The sequence below is a fragment of the Oncorhynchus kisutch genome, linkage group LG23, assembly GCF_002021735.2.
Source record: "Oncorhynchus kisutch isolate 150728-3 linkage group LG23, Okis_V2, whole genome shotgun sequence".
NCBI lineage: Eukaryota > Metazoa > Chordata > Actinopteri > Salmoniformes > Salmonidae > Oncorhynchus > Oncorhynchus kisutch.
In genome coordinates, this window is record NC_034196.2 from 20,099,669 (window position 1) to 20,123,902 (window position 24,234).

Consider the following 24,234-nt stretch of genomic DNA (forward strand, 5'->3'; position numbering starts at 1 on the left):
GTTATACTGATTGTTGCTGCCTTCTTGGCCAGGTCTCCCTTGAAAAAGAGACACTGGGTCTTAACAGTAAGCAAGTGTAAACATAGAACACCCCATTCTATGTAATGTCAATCATTGTGCTGACTAGCTTTGTGCTACCTGTCAGTTCATTGATAGTTAGCTTATATCCATACAGTTTACTGAAATCTTTTATAAGCAGCGTGTACTTTACTCTTTGCCAACGTTTAAAATAAATGGTGCTTAGCTGTGTAAGGGCGGAAATATGCAAATACATGCTAGAACGCGTCAGTAGGATCTCACTGGCTCGTGCTTGGCTCTGCCCACTATTTTGGGTTAGTTATTAACATCTTCTGAAGTATTCCCGAGGGAGCTGTTGCGCCCCTAGCGGCAAGATACCTTTCGCGTCACCGACTGTTCCCAAATTGTTGACGTGGTGCGGTTCGCTACCGGACAGGAAGGATGGCCGACCAGAGCAGGCAAATTAAACTCGCCGCAGCCAAGAAAAAGGTACACATTTGAATTGCCCATTTCACAGCGAATATAACAGTTTTTTTCTAACGTTATTCTGTTCTGGATTCGAGTTGTCAGTAGTTTCAAGTTTTCATGAACCCGTGTGATGTTGACATTCCACGTCCTCGGACCGGTCTGCAGTCGCCCAACCCAACTCGCATCCTCCTGCTGTGGCTGTTCGTGCGCACGAAATACCGAGGCTTAGCTTGGGCCTCTAATCGTAGCATTAAGTAGCAAGAGTATGTGGACAATTTATACCGGGCAGGGACTTGTAAACTTTGCAATGGCGTTGCTCCCTAGGTACAAACCTTCTGTAGTTTTATCAACCCAATTGGCCAGTTTACGTTTGCTCATGTTAGCCATAGTGATTTCGCTAACGTTAGCTAACTATCAATGAACTGACAGGTAGCACCGAGCCAGTTGGCACAATATGATTGATGCTAGCTAACACAATATTACACATAATGGGGTGTTCTTTTGTTTTGACTTTCTTACTGTCACTTTGTGTACGTTAGCTAGCTACGTTATAACTTCCAAGGAATGCATGCCTGCCAGTGTCACTAACGTTTATATGGTTAATGAAATGTTACCGTGGCTAAGTAAAACGTTTGCTTAGTTATATCTATTGAGTCATGTTTGACAGGAAGCAATGTGTTAGTGAAGAGTAACGTGACGGGTAGTTTTACAGCAGACGCTTCCTCTCCCTGTCTCTGTTTTGTCACTCAGTAGCTAGCTACCTAGAAATATTGTATATAGATACCTAATCAAATCAAGCTATTTTGTTTGAAGAACAGTTGTCTTGCTCAAGTCATTTGCGTCGCCTACTATCTCTTTCGACATGGTGATAACCACATACTATTGTTGAGATCCAACTTAGGAATTTGACATGGCATTCTTATCTCTTTGGAGTTTCTCTAATTTGTCTCATGACAGCTGTCACAGCACAACCTTGTGCAGGCGGGCGCATGTTCTACCATTACACATTTAAAAACAAACCCACTTGTGCAAGGGGGATGTTTTCTCATTTCACATCTAAAACCTAAAGTACTTTCCTCAACCTTCAGCTATTGCAGCAATTGGTTTTGCTGTAAAATATTGTTGGACAGTTTTGGATCTTTCTAAATAGTCATTCCATTGTCACCCACACCAGTGATACCATACCCAGGAATAACTGCTCATACTGTAGTCTAATCATATGGGATCCTTCTGAATATTCACATTATTGTAAGCCACACCAAGGCTCCCTGTACTTTCTATGCAATATAATTATTCTGCTGATGTGCTTAGCCTAGCAAACATGTGAGTTCCAGACAGTTGAGAGCTCTCATTGTCCTCTTCCCCTCCTCTCTTGTGCCGGGCAGCTGAAGGAGTTTCAGCAGAAGAGTTCTCCTGCCAGTGGAGGAGGGGGTGGAAATGGAGGAGGAGGACCAGGTGCCAAGAAGAAGAGGAAGGGAGGGAGCCAACCAGACACACCCTCGGCTGGCCTACACTCTCCAGACAATGTGAGTCACCCAGCTGCATGCCCGCTGTGTGTGATGAGTTTGAGTACTGTTCATGCACACTGCTCCACTGCTTCTTTGCAAGATTTGACTTCACGCTATTTGCATTTCAATAACAAAGTAAAATGTTGCAAGAAAGCAGTCTGATACTTCTGCTCTGGAATCACATTTAATGTTCCAGCTCAGCTGCACACTTCACGTGTGTGAGTGCAGCCATTTGCAAAAGTACTGTTAGTGTTTGTCATTTATGTCAGATCATGGAATGTAAAATGCAGCTATGCTCCAGTGACCAAAGGACGTGTCTTCGTCAGGCAAGAAAGTACTATCATGCGATGTCAATTTGTTTCCCCGTCAGGACGTTGCATCTTAACACACACCCTTCTGTTTGGTTAAAATCAATATTATTATGTTAATGTGCCTTTAATCCTATTAGAATGACATCAGATTGGCAATTGTTTCATAGCAATGTCGTGGGGGGGGGGTGTGTAAGGGACAGGCGATGGTTACTGTAATAATTATATACGGAGTATTTGGAAAGTATTCAGACCCCTTGCCTTTTTCCACATTTTGTTATTCTAAAATTGATTAAATAGTTGTTGTTTTGTACCTTTATAAATGTACACACAATGACAAAATAAAAAAATAATACATTTACAAAAGTAATCAGACCCTTTATTCAGTACATTGTTGAAGCACCTTTGGCAGTGATTACAGCCTTGAGTCTTCTTGTGTATGATTACAAGCTTGGCACACCTATATTTGGGGAGTTTCTCCCATTCTTCTCTGCAGATCCTCTCAAGGTCTGTCATGTTGGATGGGGAGCGTTGCTGATTGGTGGAGTGCTGCAGAGATGGTTGTCCTTCCGGATGGTTCTCCCAGCTCTGTCGAAGTGACCATTGGGTTCTTGGTCACCTCCCCAACAAAGGCCCTTCTCCGATTGCTCAGTTTGGCCGGGCAGCCAGCTTTAGGAAGAGTCTTGGTGGTTGCAAACTTCTTCCATTTAAGAATGATGGAGGCCACTGTGTTCTTGGGGACCTTTAATGCTGCAGAAATGTTTTGGTACCCTTCCCCAGATCTGTGCCTCGACACAATCCTGTCTCGGAACTCTACAGACAATTTCTTCGAACTCATGGCTTGGTTTTTGATCTGACATGCACTGTCGACTGTGGGACCTTATACACAGATGTGTGCCTTTCCAAATAATGTCCAATTAATTGAATTTACCGCAGGTGGACTCCAATCAAGTTGTAGAAACATCTCAAGAATGATCAATGGAAACAGGATGTACCTGAGCTAAATGTTGAGTCTCATAGCAAAAGTTTTGAATACTTATGTAAATAAATTATTTCTGTTTTTTATTTTTAATAAATTAGATTTGTCTCATAACCTGTTTTCACCATGTCATTATGGGGTATTTTGTATAGATTGAGCATTATTATTATTATTATTATTATTTAAATCCATTTTAGAGTAAGGCTGTAAAATAACAATGTGGACAAAGTCAAGGGGTCTGAATACTTTCTGAATGTACTAGTTCCTGGATCTTTTTTGCAGTATTTGTTTGCTTTAACTTCTGCCCTAGCCTTCCCATGGTGAAACCAGTTTTTCTGGCATCGGTAAAGACTTTGCTCCCAGTCAGCCAGTCACAATGACAGTCATTTTCTTAGAGGAACTTATCACAGAATCAAATCTTTTCTATACTTCTAGAGACGGAACTGATTGTGATGAGTCAGCCGCTAACATTGTCTGGCAATGAAGCTGCATGTTGTGGGCTTTCAAATCTTTCTCTTTCAATGCCCTTCCTCCCTCCCTCATTAGCTCATTCACTGTCCCTCTCTTACCCTTCAATTCCCGTCTCCCATAGATTCAGAGTATTCTGAAAGTTCGTAGTCAGACCAATGGATTAGCTCTGCCTCCCTTTGGCAACAGCCAGGTGAGCTTAACTCCCTCCTGCCTTATTTTTCTCTCTCTCTCACTCTCTCTCACTCTCTCTCCCTCTCTTCTCCCTCTCTCTTCTACCTCTCTCTCCCTCTCTCCCCCACTCTCTTCTTTTGTCCTTTTTCTTTTACACCTGTCTCTTGTCCTCTACTTACCTCACTTGATCTCGCTCTGTGTATCGGTCCCATTCCCTCCCTACTGTCTCAGTCCCTCTGTTTTTTTCTCCTCTCCTGCATGCTATTCCCTATGGTCACTGGTTACTCATCGTAGCCATTTCTCTACAGGGAGAGAAGTGCTTTGTATTTATTTAGCCATTTGTTGATTTATTATGAATATGCTAGGATAAAGCCTAGCTAACTGTTTTTAGTTTCTTCTGTTTTGGGTCAGTCCATCAGGGGCGTGATGTTGATTTGGTAGTATCTGTGTGTTTTGCATGTTTATAACTTCTGGACCCAATTTTTGTTTGTTTATTTACCATGCTGGCATGTTTCCATCAGTGAAAACAAGATGTGTGTGATTGTCCATCCATGTGTTGTGATTGTGCTGCCTGACTGTACCTTGTTTTGTAGGTTAGAATGGTGTGGACATGCGTATGTTTCCAAATTGCTTCAACCACAATCTCTGGATGAGCACTGAAAAGTAATGTCTGTGTGTATTGTGGCCTCAGGCCCACGTTGATGAGGAGGTGAGACGGTCCCCTGTCACCCAGCTACTGGAGGACCCAAACGGAGAGGCCGGCCGCAGCTCCCCTGGTTCTAACCCTGCTAGCTCTATGTCTGCTACTAACCCTGAGTGTGTCAGCCACGCCCACAACACTGACATGCAGAAGGTGTGTCCCTCCCTCCCACCGTCTTCTATCTGTCTCCATCTCTCTCTTACTGTTGCAAGGTATACTGAATCTTCTGTACTTTTTCAATACTAGAACCTGAAACAGTTTGGTCCTAGAATTTTTACTATCAGTACTTCTGGCAAATGTGTTTCACATCATCTACTGATTTTAATAGATAATCAACTCTGTCTATTAGCGCAGCTGTTGTCCCCTTATCGCGCCATGCCAGTGCCACTTACTCATTTCTAGCCTGTCCTGAGGAACTACTGCATTCACTGGGAGTCTGGGCTGCATTATCGCTCGCTGAACAGAAATGAACACATTTGAATAATGCAACACGACATGCATAAATGTTGAAACTGTTAATTACTGTTTGCAAAACAATGTCCATTACAGGCTAGAACACCTTCCAATGCAAGAAGATACCGGTAGCTTTCCTTGCTAGTTTACAGCTGAAGCAAACATCAACTCACTATCATAGTACCTTGAATGTGATAATATGCAAACCATAGCACAACATTTTGCTTATTTCAAAGCTGATTATCACCAAAAACTTTCTTCATTCACTTTCTCGTCTGACTCATGTCTCTCCCAGTCAAGATCAGTGAATGTCATGTGTCTTAAAGAGACAGCGCACACTTTATAAAAGAAGAGATTGCTTCTTCTGCGCAAATGTTGTTGATCTGTAAAGTAAGTCCCAAATAGTTTTTCATCTGTAGCCCCAGGAATTCAGCCAAAACCAGCAATAACTCAATGCATGCACACACTCCAATTGAATATGCATTCACCTGTATTGTAAATAGGCCTAGACTACGTCTTGATTTACCCAGTTTATCAATCGACTAGATTCACTATTCAAATAAGGCTAATAATTTATGTAGTTAATTTTTTTATAAAGTCAAATTGATTGTATAATTGATCCATTATACATTCATTCCAAAATCTTACATTTCTAATGTATTGATACGGAACTCGAAAGGTCTGTCTGGATCAAGTGTCATTCTGTGACTTTGGCTAATACGCCTTTTTGTCCCTTGGTATCGTGATTGTATCGAGTATCTTGATACGAAATCTGGTATCGAAGTCAAAATTCTGGTATCGTGACCACCTCTCTCTCCACTCATTAATGAGTGGTCATTTTTAACCGTGTACAAGGGATGGATTGGCCTAACTTGTGTTCATTGTGTCTGAATACGTTTGGCCTGGTATGTCGCTTGCTTTGATGTTTTTTAGTTTCACTCAAAGCAATTTCCTCTCTCTCTCCTCTGCCACAGAACTGCACCCCTGACGCCAACGGCAATGAAAACCATGCAGATGAGAATAGGTGGGTCACCAAGTCATCTTACACACACACAATACCTCTTCAGAATGTTCCCCCCCCTCGTCTGCAGCTGTTGAACACACACACACACACACACACACACACAGAATAAGTAGCACAGTTATGAAGGCTGGCAGTTCAGTTTATCACATATTGAATGCTCCATTACTCAATAAGACTGGTGTGTTACTGTAACATTGGGCTAATTCTGTGTGTGTGTGTGTGTGCAGACCCCTTTCATCCACAGAGAGCCTGCGGCAGCTCTCCCAGCAGCTCAACGGACTGCTCTCTGGGGTATGCGTGTACTTTATGGCCACAAAAAGGAGAAATTAGGCTTATAAACTGCAGTCGACGCACGTCGGCTAATTGCAAGCCCCTCCCAATGATACTCTATCTTACTTGGTTTGGATATTTGCTTGCTCCTGGTTTAGTACATTGCATAATCAGGAGTGCTGTTTGTGATGCTCTCATTGGCTCTGAGAAGCTTGCTTTATTGTGGTTTGACTTATCTTGTTTCTTTCCTGTTTATTCTAGTCATCCACCACCTATGTAAATGGAGACGGTGCTCCCTCGCCTGCCAATGAAAAAGAACTGGAGGTAAGTGACACATCACCACACCACACGTTGCCTCCTTATCATGGCCAGTACACAGGGAAAAGCACTATAAAATGCAATCCATTATTTATCCTGATCAGACAAACCCAGTCCCATTCTATCCTCATTTGAAGTTGCCCCTTGTTATAAGCGTCATGCCTATTGAATCAGCCTCTGTACATGATGTTCACTCCCCTCCTTGTGTCCAATCTGTCTCCATACACACACCAGAGAAATCTTGTGTGTGTGTTGCCCCAGGTTATGTAGAGGTGTTCCATCCTCCCCTCTCACAATCCCCCCGTTCTTGCTCTCCATGCAGGAATGTGACTGGCCTCGGCCATACAGCTCACATGACCCCTCTGCCTGTTCCGGCCCTGCGTCCAGGCTCGGGTTACACACACACACACAGGCACACACAGCAAGTGATAGACTTGACTAATGACTATAACTTAGATTGTGTTGCACAGCTAAGACAACAATGCAATCTGAAAGATCGTCACAGTCAGAACAGAACAAATGAAATGCCGTCCAGGCAACACTACTGTACCTTTCCCAGGCCCTGCATACATACAGTTTAGTGCAGAGGAACTCTATTTCTCCTTCTCAGGTCATATCTCTGTCCTGTGTAATAGTCCTCAGACCTGTTAGATTACCTTACAGTTTGATGCAATCTATATAGAGAATGGACTCTCTCTTTTTAGTAAATACAATTCTGGCATCTTTCCAAAGCCTTGAGTATAGGTGTTACAACATGTTATAGTGACGACTAGTTTGTAACTTGTTAAATTGGCTGAGATCACATTAGGGACTTTGATGTTCTTACCGTGGTTGTGCAGTTCAGGGTTTTCCTAACTCTGTCCTGGGGCCCGTCGTGAGTGCACGTTTTGGTTTTTGACCTAGCACTACACAGCTGATTCAAATAACCAACAATCAAGCTTTGATTAATTTAACCAGGGAACCCTGGAGTCGTTCATGTTATGTAGACATCTGGAGATACTGAGGTCATGTGAGAACACTTTGTCACATTACATTCCACACTCCAGTCTGTACATGTGTTACTGAATGTTCTGCTAGCTGCCCCTGTCCTCACTGTATTACCTCACTAACTACTAGTAGGACCAAATACCTGCTGCTGCCATTTTTGTTGGTTGTTCACATTTTACATCCCTGAAGGAGACCGAGTCTTACTTTAACTTTAATGAATTATTGTTTTTCTCAACCTCTCATCTGTTTTTCATTTATTTCACTTCAATTCACTCTTTTTGTTGTTGTTGTATGTTCACAAATCAGAGTCGAAACCAGGAGCTGGCAACCGCACTGGACTCCAGCAACCTAACAAACTCTCAGCTCAGTACCAAGCTAGACCTGCTGGTAAGAGTGTGAGGGTGTGTGCGCGCATGCTTGGGTTTTGGGTGTTCTGCAAATAACCCCTCACAGCCCCCATAGCAAGACTCATACCACACCAGGTACACTGACTGGCCACAGATTGACTAGCATGTAACGAATGACGTAACACTTAGCACGTTGGCTACACCGCAGCTCTGAGTGGCAGCACAGTCAGTCAGTTGATCAAGTCATGCATGGTTTTGTTTATTCACCTCACGAATGTCATTGCCCTGCACTGTTCTCATTGGTAACCACTAAGCTTTGACATGCTCACCATGATCTCGACAATGAATGAAATGAGGGAATGTTTTTGTCAGTCGTTAATAATAGACCAACTTCACTGATATTGTTTCTGGTGCTAGCTTGCTAACCGTTGCAACCTGACTGACTAGGCTAGTAAGCTTCTGTGCTGCTTTGTAAATGGGAGGTGCTCAATAGGTATTTGACTGCTGAAGAGTGAAAGGAGATGACTTGTTGTTTGGTTCGATGACTGACTTAGTGTAGATAGTGGTGGTTTGTGGATGGTGCTGATGTCACTGATTGTCCTCTGTCCTGTTTATCTGACAGACCAAGCAATCTCAGGGGCTCACAGATCAGCTGCAAAAGGTGAGCATAAATATACTGGAAAAAAGATCAACGCAACATGTAATGTTTTGATGCCATGTTTCATGAGCTGAAAGAAAAAATCCCCAAAATGTTCCATATGCACAAGTAGCTTATTTATCTCAAATGTTTGTTTTCATCCCAGTTACTGAGAATTTCTCATTTGCCAAGATAATCCATCCACCTGACAGGTGTGGCATATCAAGAAGCAGATTAAACAGCATGATCATTACACAGGTGCATCTTGTGCTGGGGACAAAATAAAGTCCACTCTAAATTGTGGAGTTTTGTCACACAATGCCACAGATGTCTCAAGTTTTGAGGGAGTGTGCAATTGGCATGCTGACTGCAGGAATGTCCACCAGAGCTGTTGCCAGATAATTTAATGTTCATTACTCTACCATATGCCACCTCCAACTTCGTTTTAGAGAATTTGGCAGTACATCCAACCTCCCACACAACTCTAGACCACCTGTAACCGCGTCACCCCAGGACCTCCACATCCAGCTTCTTCACCTGCAGGATTGTCTGAGACCATGACCCCAGACAGCTGATGAAACTGTTGGTTTACACAACCAAATAATTTCTGCACAAACTGTCAAATCTTCTCAGGGAAGATCATCTGCATCCTCCTCACCAGGGTCTTGATCTGACTTCAGTTCGGAGTTTTAACCGACAAAATGCTCACCTTCGATGGCCACTGGCACGCTGGAGAAGTGTGCTCTTCACGGATGAATCCTGATTTCAACTGTATTCGGCAGATGGTAGACTGCGTGAATGGCGTTATGTGGGTGAGAAGTTGGCTGACGTCAACATTGTGAACAGAGTGCCACATGGTGAGGTTATGGTATGGTCAGACACAAGCTATGGACAATAAACACAATTGCATTTTATCAATGGCAATTTTAATTCCCAGAGAGACCGTGATGAGATCCTGAGGCCCATTGTCATGCCATTCATCCGCCGCCATCACCTCATGTTTCAGTATGATAATCCACTGCCCCATGTCGCAAGGATCTGTACACGATTCCTGGAAGCTACAAATGTCCCAGTTCTTCAATGGCCTCCATACTCACCAGGTATGTCACCCATTTGAGCATGTTTGGGATGCCCTGGATGGACATGTACGACAGCGTGTTCCAGTTCCCGCCAATATTCAGCAATTTTGCACAGCCATTGAAGAGGAGTGAGACAACGTTCCACAGGCCACAATCAACAGCCTGACCAACAATATTTATATTAGGTTATGGATCTCGCTGCATGCGGAAAATTGTGGTCACACCAGATACTGACTGATTTTCTGATCCATGCCCCTACCTTTTTTTTAAGGCATCTATGTATTCCCAGTCATGTAAAAATCTATAGGTTAGGGCCTAATGAATTTATTTCAATTGATTTACATATGAACTGTAACTCAGTAAAATCTTTGAAATGGTTTTCTTTTGCGTTTATTCTTCAGTGTCTCTCCTCAGTGGAAGAATGCAATATGTTTGTGCTTTCTTTGATCAGGAGCGAAAGGAGTTTGAACTGAAATGTGTGAGGGAGCAAGGAGCCATGCGAGAACAATTACAGGTACACACAACAGTGGAGGCTGCTGAGGAGAGGACGGCTCATAATAATGGCTGGAGCAAATGGAATGTCATCAAACACATAGAAACCATGTGTTTGATGTATTTGATACTGTTCTGCTCCAGCTATTAACACGAGCCCGTTCTCCACAATTAAGATGCCACCGACCTCCTATGACACATCTTCTCTTAATCCATTTGAAATCCTTTAAAAGCAATTCTCTCATTTCACTCTGCATTTCCAGATATGTGCTATGCACCATGTGTTGTAGCCTATTTACCCAGGGATGCACGCACTGACACACAGAACAAAATATGTTCTCGTCATTCCAAGTGAAACAAAGCTTTGATTTGATAAATGACGGGGATGATGCAGTGCAATGACACCCTTACATGGAATCATTCAATTGGTATCTGTTTATTTCAAGATTGTATCGTCTGCTTGTCTCTCTGTCCATCCTCCTCTCTAGGTCCACATCCAGACCATCGGCATCCTGGTGTCGGAGAAATCGGAGCTGCAGACCGCACTGTCATACACGCAGCAGGCTGCCCGCCAGAAAACAGGTGAGTGTGTGTACACCCTGTGTGAGACTGAGAATGTATGAATATCAATGTGTGTATGTGAGCGTTCTCAGTAATGTGCTGTGTTTTCAGGGGAGGCTGGTGAGAGAGAGTTGATGTGTGTAAAAGTCTATTTGGATTGGCGCTCATTAAGCTGCTGATGTGTGTTTTCAGGAGAGGCTGAGGAGCTGAGTAACCGTCTCCAGGCCACCAAACAGAGAGTCTCTGAGCTGGAGAGAACCCTGTCCTCTGTCTCCACACAACAGAAACAGTTTGACAAGGTAACTTAAACACACACACAGAGAGAGCGGGAGAGAAACTGTGTGAGGTCATTTACATTATCACACGCAAACACACCGGACTGATTCTGATACAGTTACTTGAATGCCGTGAGCGATGAGTTTCGTTTTGAGCTTTGCAGTAATGCGTTACATATGATTGATTATCTTGTTCTCTTGTGCAGCATAACAAAGAGCTAGAGAGAGAGAGAGACAACCTGAGGCTAGAGGTGTACAGACTAAAGTAAGTCTTACCTGCAGTATGCTACCATTCTACTAAATGGCTGGCCTTTTATCATATTTCCTTGTATGCTTTGTGGACTAGGTAGGAAAAGGAATCTAGTGGAAACCATGAGTGTCATCTATGAGAAGGTTAGGCAATTCAGAGGCTGTGTGTGTGTACGTTCCAACCTGACCCTCCTATATCTCTCCGTCCCTGTGCAGTAGTGTGAGTGAGGAGAGGAGGCAGCAGAGTTCAGAGCTGTCAGAGCAGCTCAAGCTGAAGGTGAGTGAGAACAGTGCTATGAGACTGGACCTGAATGAACTGCGCAAGAGACTGGAGATGGCTGACGTCATGCTGCAACAGGTAGATACACACACACACTCTCCACACACGCTGTCATTATCATTTGTTTTGCAGTTGTTCAATTCTCTTGTTCTTTTATTCCTAGTTTTCCAGTCAGTCAGGGCCTCCCAGTGCCAACCAGCAGATGCAGTTACTACTGGAGGAGAAATTACAGATTGAGGTGCACACTGCTCAGGTAGGGGGTGTGTGTGTGTGTGTGCGAGCGCATGGTGTGGGATGAATTCACCTAGAACTGATTCATGACCACACATTTATAATCAAATTTGGTGGTTGCTTAAAATTGTCCTACTTGAATTGGAAATATGTTTTTTCCATATCCCAACTCGTGCTGAGACACCCTCAGAGAGTGGGGTCAGGGTCTGCCATTATCAACAGCGACCCTGGAGCAATTGCGATAAAGTGCCTTGCTCAAGGGCACATTGACAGATTTTTTACTGTTATGACTCTGTTATTCAAACTAGCAACCTTTCAGTTACTGGCCCAACGCTCTAACTGCCATTTACAAACGGGTGTATGCCTCTTTAATGTTTTAGCGCCTTGCCATTGTGTTAATGGTCTTTTGGTATTATCTATAGTTAATGGAGTCGGTGGCCCAGCTGCAGACAGAGAGAGACCGTTACGCTGAGCAGATCCAGGAGGAGGGACAAGTATGGAAGGACAAGACAGAGCAGCTGCTCTCTCAGGTACTCTATGCTACCACCCCATTAGCAGAACCTATAGAACTGGCATAGCCTCTGAACGGAATGCTAGAAATACTTAGTCAAGTTGTTGATTGGCGTGTGTGTGTGTCCTGTGCAGGTGACACTAGTAGCGGAGGAGAGAGACAGGAGCATCAGTCAGATCCAGGAGCTAGAAGCCCACATCACAGACCTGAAGCACGCTGCAGGTGAGGCACACAGCTACCCTCCTTGTTTTGAACATCCATGGTTCTCAGAAGAGCTTTCTACCAAAGACCAGCTTACTGTGTTCGTCCTGTCAATGATTATCATGAAAGGATTTGTATTGCCATAAGGAAAGTACAATGTACTGTTGGTGAAAGGAGAACAATGTTCTCAAAGGGAGATGAACTGATTATTTTCTCCTCCCCAGCCCTTTTGTCCCATGAGAAAGAGGCCCAGGTAGATCCCCAGCCCTCAGGGCCCTCAGCGAGTGAACTGGCCCTCCAGGAAGCCCTCAGCAGCCTGCAGCAGGAGAGAGACTCTCTCAACACACAGTTCCAGGCCCAGGTGATAACCTCCCCTTCTCTCACACACACGCACACACACTACCAGTGAATAATAACACGCACTGTGCATATCCCACTCTGAACAGTCCCTGTCTCATCAAGGCCTTGACTAATAAGATGCATTATGGTTTGTGTTGGTGCCGGCCTGAAACCAAATCCTGTTATAGAATCTCACAAGTAAAAACTCACTGTTCTTCCCGTTCCTTTGCTATAGCTACGTGACAACGAGCAGCTGAGTCGTATGTGCTCGGAGCAGGAGTCCCGTCTCTCGGAGCTGGAGCGCCATGCGGAGCGCGGGGCCGAGGATGCGGAGGACCGCAGGCGCATGCTGGAGGACGTGCAGAGCGACAAGGCCACCATCAGCCGCGCCCTAGCCCAGAACCGCACCCTTAAAGACCAGCTGGCTGAGCTGCAGAACGGCTTCGTCAAACTGGTAAGGACGAATATTACCTATTTACTGTCCTGTTGACTTATTTGAAGTATTCACTAATCTGCCTAGGTTTGGTTGGTGATAAAAGAAATGGGTGGAACTGGAAACATGGTTTTTACTCATCCAGCCACATTCAAAACACACACATTTACAGTTTAGGCATTTAGCAGACGCACATATCCAGAGCGACTTAGTTCATCTTAAGGTAGCTAGGTGAGACAACCAAATATCACAACCATAGAAAGTCACATTTTTCGTCAATAAGCTACTATCAGCAAAGTCAGTGCTGGTAAGATGAGACAAGTTAGAATAACAAGGGTGTTGCCTCGTGTTGAATGTCTCTCTCTGCCATCCTAGACCAATGAGAACATGGAGCTGACCACTGCACTGCAGTCAGAGCATCACGTCAAGAAGGAGCTGGGATGCAAGATGGGACAACTACAGGAGGACCTGCATAACTTCAAGGAGCAGGTAGGGACACACAAGTGGAGGCTGCTCAGGGGAGGACGGCTCATAATAATGGCTGGAACAGAGCGAATGGAATGGCATCAAACACATGGAAACCATGTTTGTTTCTCTATGCATACTACTGTGTTCCAAGTGCATTCTCCGAGGACGTTCTCTTGAGTATGTTCTTGTGAGGACGCATAAAACATTTAATTTGAGAAGCACTCCCCCTACTGTTTTACCTCACGCTGCATCTCCCCATTAATTTCTTCCAGCCAGGACAATGGCAACAATAGAGACAAAAGACTGCATTCTGTAAGGCCGCATGATGCGACTAATGATTTGAAAAAAGCCGCTTGGAAGGCATATGCTCGGCTTAGTTTTTTGCTCAGGCTGCACACACTTCATCAGTCTCTCATACACAATTTAACGGCGGCATCCCCTTTGTGGCCGTAATGCAACCTAAAAAAGTCCATGCTTTTTGCGGCCAGTGGCCGTTGTGCCCTTCTCCCTGAGTGCCGCACGCTCCTAAGCACCTCTCACATGGCTCTCCATCACGTGATCGGGTCTTTCTCACAGGCTACAAGTGAAGACACACACACACACACACACACACACAGGGGGACGCACGCATCCTTATCCAATTCCAAGGTGCATGTTGGAAGAATTGTCCACATTTGACTTTTCATCAGCCAACATGATGAGTAGTAGGCTAGTGATTTTACTGTTCGTTAGGCCTATGTCAATCTACTATCACCCATAGTACAAAAATGGACCTATTCTGTGTGAGAAATAAATATTCCAAACGTAGTCTGGGACAGTTGTGGGATGCAATGGATATCAAATTAATCCAACCATTATCATCAACAACAACAAAAAACGCTTTAAATTATGATAAACAATTTGGCCTCTTTCTTCACATTATAAGCACAGCAATGTGCACATGGTAGTAGGCTACGAGTGCAAATGTTCCGAAAACACCATTATCAAAAGTGACCACAAATGCAATTATGCATTTAATGCTTTTATTATAAAGGTGCATTTTTACGACCTACAGTGGGTATTGTAGGCAGGTAACCATGCCAAAATTAACACTGAATATATTTATCAACATATCAAGATAAAATGTTGTAGTCAGGCAACATATGAGATGTGAATAGGCAACATTTCATTACAAAGTCAGTGTATTTTCTCTCACTTCAACTCAAGTCATGTCCGCTATTGATTTCAAGAAAATTTTATACGTGGTTACATCATATTTCTTTCCATACTTTCCATGGAAGCTTGCGTCGATGCATGCTTCAAAATATGTACAAATGGAGTACGCATTCGAGAAGTGCCCTCTGCTCTGTTTCGCATACTTTGATTTGGACTCGTACTCCGACCCTTCCTTGCTCCAATTTGCTTGCATGGTTGTATGCATTTTGAGAAACACCCCATGTGCTTGATGTATTTCATACCATTCCGCTCCAACCATTACCACGAGCCCATCCTCCCAAATTAAAGTGGTGAACAGCTGCAGGAACAACATTTGTCACACAAACACACTCACACGTCTGCTTCATCCCCAGTTGGAGCTGAAGTCTCTGGAGTACCAGGCGCTGCTGGAGCAGCGGGACCAGATAGTGGCCCACCTACAGCAGTACTCTGCAGGCTACACGGCCCTGGCATCTGAGCGGGAGCAGCTCCACAGACAGTACTTGCAGCAGAGCCAGCTGATGGACCGGCTGCAGCATGACGAGACCCATGGAAGGGTTCAACTGGAGATGAGCCACAAACAGCTGGAGCAATACCAGGTCAGGGAACGGGACACGCACACATTCATAATGCATCGTTACTGCTGCGCTGGCTGGCCGGCTGGGTTAACAATAGTTGCCAAAATAGTCAAAATAGGCTACATTGTAAAAATTTATGAAAACTTAAAAGGTTAGGCTTAAGGTTAGTGGTGGGGTTAAGGTTGGCGTTGGGTTTAGGGTTAGGTTTAAAATCTGATTTTGAGAAGATGAATTGTAGAAATGGGTGGGGTTTATGACTTTGTGGCTGTGGTAACCATCCACCATACAGGAGAGGCTGGAGCGGTTGTCCAGAGACAACGAGCAGCTGAAGGCTGAAGTCACAGAGCTGCTCAACAGCTCAGCCCTGGCCACACCCCCCAGAGACCAGGGAGACGGAGTGGAGAGCCAATCCCTGCCAGAAAGCCCACAGAAGTCCTCCATTGCTATCCCAGAAGACTTTGAGAGCCGGGAAGAGATGGTAAGGAGAAAATAACTATCAGTGGTTTTAAGTGGCCTCTGTTGTTTCTCCCAAATGCTACATATGTGAGGATTTTCAAAGCATCACTCAGATAATTGTCTCCGATTTAAAAAAAATATATAAATCCTCCCTTCCGTCTCTCTCAGGAGGAGTTTGTGCGCGATGCAGTGGCACGTGTGGAGGCAGAGAGAGATGAGGTGAGGAGCAGACTGGAGGAGGAGAGGAGACTGCACCTTGCATCCCGTCACCAGGCTGCAGCACCCAGCATGGAGTTCCAGCACCACAGTCATGACCATGAACACAACCATGACCACGGTTACAGCCAAGGCCACACTCACAGCCATGATGACCACAGTCACTGTGAACACACAGGTGAGAGGAGGAGAGGTGCATGCTCATATTTGTGTGTGCTATGTGCATGACCAATGTTTGTTTTCTCAGAGCTCTATGCTAGTTTTGAGTGTGTTACCATTGCAGTGTGTGACCGGTGTTTCCCCCCTGTGTTAGTCTCAGGGTCAGAGGGCGTACCAGTGGAGGTACACGAGGCCCTGTGTGTTGCCATGGAGAAGCTCCAACACCGCTTCACCTCGCTGATGCAGGAGAAGGCTGACCTGAAGGAGAGGGTAGAGGAGCTGGAACACCGCTGTATACAGCTGTCTGGAGAGACTGATACTATAGGTGACAATCACACTCCTCTATACAGCTGTCTGGAGAGACTGATACTATAGGTGACAATCACACTCCTCTATACAGCTGTCTGGAGAGACTGATACTATAGGTGACAATCACACTCCTCTATACAGCTGTCTGGAGAGACTGATACTATAGGTGACAATCACACTTCTCTATACAGCTGTCTGGAGAGACTGCCACTATAGGTGACACACACTCTCCACTACCCTTTTTCACACACACACACACACAGTGATGCACTTACACATTCATTCCCATAGTGTGACCGGTCATCCCTTTCCTTCATTGTGTGTTTGTCCAGGAGAGTACATTGCCCTGTACCAGAACCAGAGAGCTGTCATGAAGCAGAAACACACTGAGAAGGAGCAGTACATCAGTATGTTGGCCCAGGACAAAGAGGAGATGAAGGTTTGATTTTATTTTTTATTTAACTAGGCAAGTCAGTTAAGAACAAATTATTATTTACAATGACGGCCTACCAAAAGGCCTTTTGTGGGGACAGGGGCTGGGATTAAGAATATGCGACAAAACATATCACGAGACGACACTACATGAAGAGAGACCAAAGACGACAGCATAGCATGGCAGCAACAAATGAAAACAGCATGGTAGCAACACAACACGGTACAAACATTATTGGGCACAGACAACAGCACAAAGGACAAGACCGTAGAGACAACAATACATCAGGCGAAGCAGCCACAACTGCTAGTAAGAGTATCCATGATTGAGTCTTTGAATGAAGAGATGGAGATAACGTGGTCCAGTTTGAATTTTCTTGCAGCTCGTGCCAGTCGCTAGCTGCAGTGAACTGAAAAGAGCGCCCCCAGGGATATGTATGCTTTAGGGACCTCTTACAGAATGTGACTGGCAGAACGAGTGTTGTGTGACTGCAGTAGGTATCTCAGATAGGGGGAGTGAAGCCTAAGAGGGTTTTATAAATAAGCAGCAACCAGTGGGTCTTGCGACGGGTATACAGAGATGACCAGTTTACAGAGAAGTATAGAGTGCAGTGATGTGTCCTATAAGGAGCATTGGTGGCAAATCTGATGGTTGAATGGTAAAGAACGTCTAGCTGCTCGATGCGCCGTTACCTGCCAATCTAAATGTCTGCAATCTAGCATGGGTAGGCATGGATATGAATCAGGGTTAGTTTGGCAGCTGGGGTGAAAAAGGAGAGATTATGATAGAGGAAACCAAGTCTAGATTTAACCTTAGCCTGCAGCTTTGATATGTGCTGAGAGAAGGACAGTGTGCCATCCACGTACTTGTAAGAGGTGACTACCTCAAGCTCTAAACCCTCAGAGTTAAAAAGCACACCGGTGGGGAGAGGGGCATTCTTCTTACCAAACTACATGACCTTTGTTTTGGAGGCATTCAGAGCAAGGTTAAGGGCAAAGAAAGCTTTGTTGTAGAGCGTTTAACACAAAATCCGGGGCGGGGCCAGCTCAGTATAAGACTGTATCTTCTGCATATAAATGGAGGAGAGAGCTTCCTACTGCTTGAGCTATGTTGATGTAAATTGAGAAGAGCGTGGGGCCTAGGATTGAGCCTTGGGGTACTCCCTTGGTGACAGGCAGTGGCTGAGACAGCAGATGTTCTGACTATATAATGCGCACTTTGAGAGAGGTAATTAGCAGGCCAAAGACCCCTCAGAGACACCAATACTCCTTAGCTGGCCCACAAGAATGGAATGGTCTACTGTCAAAATCTTTGGCCAAGTCAATAAAAATAGCAGCACAACATTGCTTAGAATCAAGGGCAATGGTGACATAATTGAGAATCTTTTAAGATTGCAGTGACACATCCATAACCTGAGCGGAAACTAGATTGCATACCAGAGATAATACTATAGAGTTCAAGAAAGCCAGTCAGTTGAGTAGGCCTGTAACAGTTAGGTTCAGCTTGGTCTCTCCCTTAAAATAAAGGACGCACCGGGGCTGCCTTCCAAGCAATGGGAACCTAACCAGAGAAGAGATGGGTTGAAAAGTTTAGAGATAGGCTTGGCGAAGAAAGGGTCTAAACCATCTGACCTGAATGTTTTTTTTGGGGGAGGGTCAAGTTTAAGGAGCCCCTTTCGCACCTCGGACTCAGTGACTGCCAGCAGGGATACACTTTGTAGTGGGGCAAGGGAAAAAGAGGGAGGAGCATCAGGGCTAGTCGCATTAGAAGGAGTGGGAGATGAGAATGTTGGATGGGGAAGGAGGCATGGCAGAGTCAAATAGGAATCCTGACTTAATGGAAGTGGTTGATTTAAAGAGCTCCGCCATGTGCTTCTTGTCAGACAACCACATCAACATTTAGGGACATGGGCAGATGTGAGGAGGGTTTATTCTCCAGGTCTAATCGTTTTCCAGAACTTCTTGGGGTTAGACCCACAGAGAGAGAACTGCTCCTTAAAGTAACTAACTTCGGCCTTGCACTTATTTATAATTTGCCTGAACGACAGCCAGTCAGCCTGAGTATGCGTGTGCCGAGCGATTTGACAAATGGAATTCTTGAGGTGGAGTAACTGCCAGATCACGGTCGAACCAGGGGATGAACCCGTTTTTAATTCTCCTTTTCTTTTGAGTGCGTGTTTGTTAACGGTGCCACTGAAAATATAAAAAAGAAGGTCCAAGCATCTTCGACAGAGGGGATCAAGCTGGTTCTATACCAAGTTACAGGCCAGGTCATGAAGGATGGCTTGCTCGTATATTTTTTTTGGCAAGGGTCTATGACAAATCAGGACAGGTTGTTTCACTGAGCAGCCATTACAAACACTGTAAAACAGTGATCGCTAAGGTCATTAGGGGCGGCAGGTAGCCTAGTGGTTAGAGCGTTGGGCCAGTAACCGAAAGGTTGCTAGATCTGTATTATTGTTAAGGAAAACGTCAAGGAGAGTAGCCTTTTCTGGGTGTTTGTGGGATTGTCCCAATTCAGGTCACCTAGCAGGACAAATTCAGGCTTAGTGTAAGGGGCCAGGAAAGAGCTTAAGGCATTTAGGGTGCAGGCTGGTGCTGATGGTGGATGATAACACCCAGCAATAGTCAATAATGAGTTATTTGGGGACATACTTGGTGGAGACAACCGAGCACTGAAGGTGTTCGTTGGTAAAGATTGCCACTCCACCACCTTTGGAAGATCTGTCTTGCCGAAAAAGGTTAAAACCAGAAAGGTAACATCAATGTTCAAAACACTTTCTTAACCACGTCTCGGTAATGACCGACACATCTGGATTGGAGCTGTGAACCCACCAATATTAGGGCCGATTTTAACAATCGGTATTCGGCCTTTTTGGATGCCGATTATGGCCGATTACATTGCAACCCACAAGGAAACTGCGTGGCAGGCTGACCACCTGTTACACGAGTGCTGCGTTAAAAGGACCTTGTGGCTGCAAGGAGCCACGGTAAGTTGCTAGCTAGCATTTAAAATTATCTTGTAAAAAAAACAATCTTCACATAATCACTAGTTAACTACACATGGTTTATGATATTACTAGGTTAACTAGCTTGATACTGATTCAAATCGGCCGATTTTCATATCAGCTTTTTTTGGTCCTCCAAGTATCAGTATCGGCGTTTTAAAATCATAATCGGTCAACCTCTAATTTTAGGTAATTATCTTCCAGTGTTAACGTACAGAAAACCCAGGCTTTTACGAGAGCAGAAATCGGTGAAGTAGACATCAGAGCACAAATCTGAATTGGGGCTAGCGACAGATGGGCCAGGGTGTACTTGCACATTTCCAGATATCATCAGCAGTAATATAATCAGGGCACGGCAGAGGACAGGGAGAGCTCTGCAGTGTTGATTTTTGACATTTGAATGTGCATTAGATGGCAACAAGATCATGTTGTTAAGCAATTTCATCAGGTAACATGAATAGAAAGCCGGGGAGAGGTGGTTAGAATAGGATGGGAGGCCAAGAGTCTGTGTAACCAATAGAGTCAGTCCTGTGTGTGGGAACAAACATCATCTGTCCCACGGTTGGGTAAACAAGCAAGTTCATAGTCAACAAAGCACGCATGAGGCAAATAGCATAAAGCACAAGAGAAAAATATAATGACTTGGGACTGGCCATTGTAACTTCAGAGTCACTCGCCCCAACAGTGTGTGTGTGTGTGTGTGTGTGTGTGTGTGTGTGGAGGCGAGCGACAGCTTGGGAGAGAGGGGTGAGTGGGGGGGTGGGGGCAGACAGTGAACAGATCGCCAGGTGGAATCCAAGCTGCAGTGCAGCAGGCAACGGGAGTAGGTGTCAATCCCACTTGGGAGAGGCTTTTTTTTTTCGAAAGGCAGATTCCCAGCTAGCTAGCAAGTCACTGTCCACCATCTTTTCCATGTGGAAAAGGTTGTTAGCTAGCTATATCTTTTCAGTTTTGGCAAATGGTCCACACACACACAAAGGTACTCTACTCACACACAGAAAGTACACCAATTTGATCGTGTTTCTGTGCCCATGCAGGCCAAACTGGCAGAGCTGCAGGACCTGGTCATGAGGTTGGTGGGTGAGAGGAACGAGTGGTACAGCCGCTATGCTGGGATGGTGGCTAGCACTGACACTACAGCTAACCCTGACCTGCTGCCAGCTGGGGAGGACCATGTCCAGGCTCACCACGCACACAGACGCATGGAGCTCAATGCTGTGGACGGACAAGGTTTGAACACACACACACACACCTCTCCATTCCCGCTGTAGAGTCCATGGATAGTCATTATACTAACCTCCCTGATCTCTCATCTCCTTCCCCCTTCTCTCTCCAGAGTCTATGGATCTAAGTAAAGCTATGGAATCTGACTCCACCACCCCTGATACCCCTCACAGTGCACCGTCAGACTTGGTCCAGAGGCTCCCCCCAGATTCACAGGCTCTGAGGCCCCAGGAGGATGGCACGGCCAGGCAGATCATGCAGCTGCTCCAGGAGATCCAGGGGCCCCGCACCGTGCCCTTCCTGGGGGACAATCCCTGCATCCCCTTCTTCTACCGGCCTGACCAGCAGGACGAAGTCAAGATCCTGGTGGTCTGATGATGAGACTATGGAGCCAACTGGCAAAGTTGGTTTGGATCCCTGGCAATGTTGAAGGATCTCAACACACACACCATTCCACCACGTCACACTTAGGTCATCTAGGATCACACGTACACACACTTCTGGGTATAAGTCCTTGGCGGGTCTCACATGCAGTTTATTATTCACTGCACACTAAGGCTGGGAGTTGCTCATTCCCTTATGCAATAAAATATCTCTGTCCCCTCAGTCAGTCTATTGAAGGAGAAATGACGGCTTTGAGTGAAGTTAGCAGCAATAGTATGTGTGCGTGCATGGACTACTCTCACAGGATCCTCATTCACAATGTGTGTCTGATTCTGGAGAAGAACTGGGATAGTCTGTTTGGTAGTGGAGACAGACGAGGCTTGGTTTTGCCCTGTGGGCTGTGTCTCAATTAATTTATTTGTCTCTTTTCCTCCATGACAACTGATGGGCAACAAAACATACTCAGGCATTTGGTCATGAATGGAAGGAGACTGATACACAGCCTTAGGTAGGTGTTGGTGTGTTCTATGGCAGTGGAGGTAGTGTGTCAGTGAAACAGGTGGAATAGTGAAGGTCAGTATCAATTCAGGCTGGAGCCTTGACCTAACTGGGGAGAAAGCAAGTCAGGAAAGCATTGGTAAAGACACTAGCATTTGGCACAAGTTTGCATTGTTCACTTAATTTCTAAGTAGGGGAACACAATGACGTCATAGGAAAGAGGAACGTGAACGTAGACACATGGCTGCGCTCCCCTACAATTACCTTGTCTATCCACCCTCTTCCATTTGGAAACAGTGAAATCTGAACACATGCATGTACAGTAGAGCTTTCTCTTATGCCAATGAGCCAGTCAGTTCTATTCCCCTAGTTTGCTCTGCGTTTATTTATTTCATGTCCCATTTTCATGTCATCTCTTGTTTATCAATCGTTCAATTCCATTGTGCTTGTTGCCCCTCTACATATCATTGATATGAAGTTGCTCCCTTTGAGACTGGATGGAGATTGTCTGTGATAAATGATCCAATATCAATTGTATCCCTAATGATCTGAATGTAAGTGGTCTCTTCTCTCTAGTTTCATGGGCTTTTGTTGTTCATGGGCTTTTGTTGATTGTACAGAGCTTCTACTAAAATCCTGTCCCATCTCACTTGTTTTTTTGGACAGTAGTTTTTCTATGGCAGACCCATTCTAGGCATTGGATTTCTGTGCTTGGAGCCCTATGATGTCATGAGTGCTCTTTGGCACATCTTGGCCGAGGGTTCCACTCAAAGCTAACGAATGGAGACTAAAGCTTGTGTGTTGAAGTGACCGAGAGCGAGTGAGAGTGTGTGTACACTTGGAGGATGTACAGGTATGTGTGTGTATATATAGTGTTGTATTAATCCTAGTAACACAAGGCAGAGGAAATGGGGGTTAAGCTCTGCTGTTTGATTGGAAGGTCCTCCTGTTTTTGGAGAAACTTCCCATGATGGGGGGGTGTGTGTGTACTCATAATATTTGTTGATTTTGAATTTCGAGGCTTCCGTAGTGTCTTTGTTGTTGACTACCGATGTCAGATTTTTTTATTCAAGAATGGAAGTCTTTAACTCTATTGATTACCCCTATCTTAATGAAAAGCAAAAACAGTCTGAAAAATAGTAAGGTGGTTTTTGATAATGCTATGAGGAAAGTATTGGTTGTGGAGGATGTTTTCAGGTCTGTAGAGGTGTGTGTGTAAGTGTTTACTTGGTCTGCATTAGTTGCTAAACCAACTCTACCCTGAAGCGCAGCACTTTTCACAGTAGGACTTGACACAGTTTCTGTTGAAAGTGAATGGACCGTTACCCCAATCTGAATTAAATTCCTGGCTTAGCGTTCTCTTATGCTTATGAAAAATATTGTAATTTAAAATAGTTAACTTTTGTTTTGGGAGTAGTAAAACCAAGAGAATCTTTTCAAATAATTTAAAATGCCATTATTTTGACGGTGACGAGATACAACTAATAGATTAAACTGATTTCCCCCCCCCCCCAACACAAACTTTATAATTCAATATAATTCAATGTTTATTTTGAATGGATGTGTGATTAAACAGATGATTTAGAGACAGAGTTGAAGATTTTCTGTTGTAAAGGAGCTGTATATACTGTAACTGTGTAAGATATTGTACAGTATATTCATTCTGCCTGGTGTGGGAATAAAGGTAATGGCTGTTTGTAGTGTTGCTAGCAGCCCAGAGCGTTTGTCTGTCTGTTTGTGTGAGCAATTGTTGGACACACAGCTGAGGGGTAGGGGTGATGTCTTTGTATTAAATGAAAGGTTAACTAAATTAAAATATATTTATTAGGCATAATTATCCAAACTAATCCGTTGTAATGCAATGTAGGCTGTTTGGGGAAGTTGAAGGATCGTTGAGCTACACTACATTTCTGATGTGATTTCTCCTGTAAGATTTATTTTCTCCCCTCCTGAATAAAACTGATTGAGCAAAGTAGACAGAATCTGGTCAATGGATCC

The 24,234-nt window shown here is 44.5% G+C and overlaps 1 protein-coding gene across 4 annotated transcripts; it reads left to right on the forward strand.

Moving 5' to 3' along the window:
• The first annotated feature begins 362 nt into the window (after positions 1 to 362).
• LOC109879875 (golgin subfamily A member 2-like) lies at positions 363 to 24,211 on the forward strand. 4 transcript variants are annotated; one of them, XM_020472066.2, is made up of 27 exons: positions 363 to 507; positions 1,872 to 2,012; positions 3,874 to 3,942; positions 4,615 to 4,776; positions 6,051 to 6,100; positions 6,328 to 6,391; positions 6,632 to 6,694; positions 7,982 to 8,062; positions 8,645 to 8,683; positions 10,190 to 10,252; positions 10,719 to 10,812; positions 10,984 to 11,090; positions 11,273 to 11,331; positions 11,532 to 11,673; positions 11,759 to 11,848; positions 12,249 to 12,356; positions 12,472 to 12,559; positions 12,763 to 12,899; positions 13,113 to 13,331; positions 13,686 to 13,799; positions 15,347 to 15,571; positions 15,840 to 16,028; positions 16,175 to 16,400; positions 16,536 to 16,706; positions 17,023 to 17,129; positions 21,168 to 21,360; positions 21,467 to 23,960. In XM_020472066.2, exons 1-27 carry the CDS (start codon positions 460 to 462, stop codon positions 21,727 to 21,729), a joined length of 3,312 nt encoding a protein of 1,103 aa, XP_020327655.1. In that variant the 5' UTR covers positions 363 to 459; the 3' UTR covers positions 21,730 to 23,960. The 4 variants fall into 4 exon arrangements, with proteins under 4 accessions (XP_020327655.1, XP_020327657.1, XP_020327656.1 ...); XM_020472068.2 differs by lacking the exon at positions 4,615 to 4,776 and having other exon boundaries at positions 21,467 to 24,211; XM_020472067.2 differs by lacking the exon at positions 3,874 to 3,942 and having other exon boundaries at positions 364 to 507; positions 21,467 to 24,211.
• Positions 24,212 to 24,234: the final 23 nt, after the last annotated feature.

Bases quoted from the DNA above. Each gene is read 5' to 3' on its own strand.
- LOC109879875 (XM_020472066.2), top strand. From the start codon at position 460: ATGGCCGACCAGAGCAGGCAAATTAAACTCGCCGCAGCCAAGAAAAAG. The intron at 16,029-16,174 runs GTAAGGAGAAAA...CGTCTCTCTCAG, and splicing joins TTGAGAGCCGGGAAGAGATG to GAGGAGTTTGTGCGCGATGC. The intron at 16,707-17,022 runs GTGACAATCACA...GTGTTTGTCCAG, and splicing joins TGGAGAGACTGATACTATAG to GAGAGTACATTGCCCTGTAC.